General features: G+C 35.9%; 1 protein-coding gene across 1 annotated transcript; it reads right to left on the reverse strand.

The window, feature by feature from the left end:
- Positions 1-961: 961 nt before the first annotated feature.
- On the reverse strand, positions 962-2,183 carry LOC128126932 (uncharacterized). The gene is made up of 3 exons (XM_052765127.1): positions 1,929-2,183; positions 1,712-1,885; positions 962-1,639 (listed from the first exon to the last, which is right to left on the reverse strand). Exons 1-3 carry the CDS (start codon positions 2,181-2,183, stop codon positions 962-964), a joined length of 1,107 nt encoding a protein of 368 aa, XP_052621087.1.
- Between the last annotated feature and the right edge of the window lie 294 nt (positions 2,184-2,477).

The following is a 2,477-nucleotide window of genomic DNA, read 5'->3' on the forward strand; positions in this document are numbered from 1 at the left end:
ATGAATGACCAAATTACCCTTTTCTTTCATACATACTTAAATGACCAAATTACCCTTTTTCTTGCATACATAAATGAATTACCTACATACCCTTATCTATCATCAATAAATAAATGACCAAATTACCCTTTTCTGTCATAAATACGGAATGACCAAATTACCCTTTTTCTTGGATACATAAATGAATTACCTACATACCCTTATCTGTCATCAATAAATAAATGACCAAATTACCCTTTTCTGTCATAAATACGGAATGACCAAATACCCTTTAATGTCACACATACTTAAATATAAATTACCAACATCCTATTACATAAACTTTAAATATAAATTAACATCATCCTATTACATAAACTTAAAATCCAATTTATCATCATCCCATTACATAAACTTTAAACACAAATTACAATAAACACTAATCAATTACAAGAGCTTTTCCCTTCGAAATTTCTGGATCATCAACACCACCAATTGTTTTGCCTAATTTCAGCTTCAGTATTCTCTCTGACTTTCTTCTCCTTATCCTCTTCAAAATATCTGAAATTGGCCTAACACAAACCTGCTGGACTTGGTTAACAGGAGCAACCTCCTGAACATTACCATTATCCACTTGGGTATTAGGATTAACCTCATCAACCTCCTGAACATTTACATTATCAACTTGGACAAGTGGACACATACTTTTTGTTTCTTCTGTTTCTTCACATTTAACTTTTGGGGCCTTCTCTGTGGACAAGTGGCCTTGTTGTGACCTATCTCCTTGCAAATACTACATCTGATTTTCTTTCCAGCCTTAGAAACCCTGTGTGTTCCTGTATTCTCTGTAGTGGATTTCTTCCTCTTAGTAGTTGGCCTACCAGGCATCCTTCTATTAATAGGAGGCAATGGTGGAGTATAGTTTGTCTCCGGCCACATGTCACTGCTATTCATGGGAGAAATTCTGTAATTGTATGCCTTTCTAAATGTGGTTGTAGCTAAACATGTTGTCTACATAGGCTTCTACATCCCTATTAAGAAAGGATATGCTAGCTACAGAATGAGCACATCCATATCCATTCAATTGCCACAACCTACATGAGCATGTTTTTCTTTCTAAGTCCACCTCATATGCATCTATTGCTCCCCTTACCTCAAACTGGTTTAGTCCACTTGGTAGTACCTGATAATGCCTTTGAGCTTTTTTAAGAAAATTCACCTTATCCCTTATCTCTGGACAAATATGATTTCCCCATTGTTGTCCCTTTAATTTTATGTTGTAGATTTTGTCCATCATGTATAATCTTATCTCCTCTAACATGGTTATTATGGGCTTCTTCCTAGCATCTACTATTACAACATTAAAACTTTCTGAGAACCCATTTTCAACTGCATCACAACACCTTCCAGTTTGAAAAAAAGCTCTAGACCATGTTTTAGGATCTTTCTCCATGAGATATTGATGGGCTTCTGGGTTCAATGTCTCAATTTCTTTCATCACAACTTTAAAAGAATGCTCAGTTGTGGCTTTAGATGCTCTCCAAAACAAGGTATGATATATGGCACCAGTAAATCTCTTCTGCAAATTCTGGAAAATATGTCTAGCACACTGCCTGTGCTCTACATATGGCAGCAACTCTTTAGCAGCCTCTATCAAACCCTGTATTAGTAAAAAGGTTAAATTCAGATAGTCTAAAATTAACATAAATGCATTACTATGTAAAATACTAACCTTATGTTGTTCTGACATTAAACTGAAACCATTGCCTAAATTCAAGTGTTGATCATCAATGAGAAGCTCTAGAAACCACTTCCAATTCTGCTTGTTCTCCACATTAACCACTGCCCAAGCAATAGGATATATCTTGTCATTTGCATCCCTCCCAATAGCACAAAGCAATTCTCCCTTACAAACACCTTTAAGAAAAACATCCATCTAGACCAATTACCCTTCTACACCCTTCAATCCAACCTTGTTTAACTCCTTGAAAACAACAATAGAACTTGCTAAAATATTTCTTTCCATCTGGCCCATCCTCCATATCTAGTTTCACAGTTGACCCAGGATTTGTCCTTAAAATCTCATGACCATATGACCATAGCTTACCATAATGTTCAACAAGGTTTCCTTCAACAAGTTTCAGTGTATACTTCTTTGCTCTTCTACATTGCCCCATACTAACTTGGATACCAAACTTGGCCATTACCTTTAACCTAAGCTTCCTTACACTTATTTTCTGACTTTCTACAATCTCTTTGGTATAGTGACTCCCAATCCATGCATATGTCACCAATGATCCAAACTTGAAGTTCCTAGCACAATTATGACCAGCTTTTAGTGACTTGATTTAGAAACTCTCTTCATCACTCATCCAGGAAGCCCATAATCTAAATGCGCAAGCACCTTTGCTACACCTCACCAAAAGTCTTGTCCTATCATTTTTTTCAAAACACAATTGATATCCATTAGCTACAGCATAGTTACACAACATTGATTT

The sequence above is a fragment of the Lactuca sativa genome, chromosome 6 (genome assembly GCF_002870075.4).
Source record: "Lactuca sativa cultivar Salinas chromosome 6, Lsat_Salinas_v11, whole genome shotgun sequence".
NCBI lineage: Eukaryota > Viridiplantae > Streptophyta > Magnoliopsida > Asterales > Asteraceae > Lactuca > Lactuca sativa.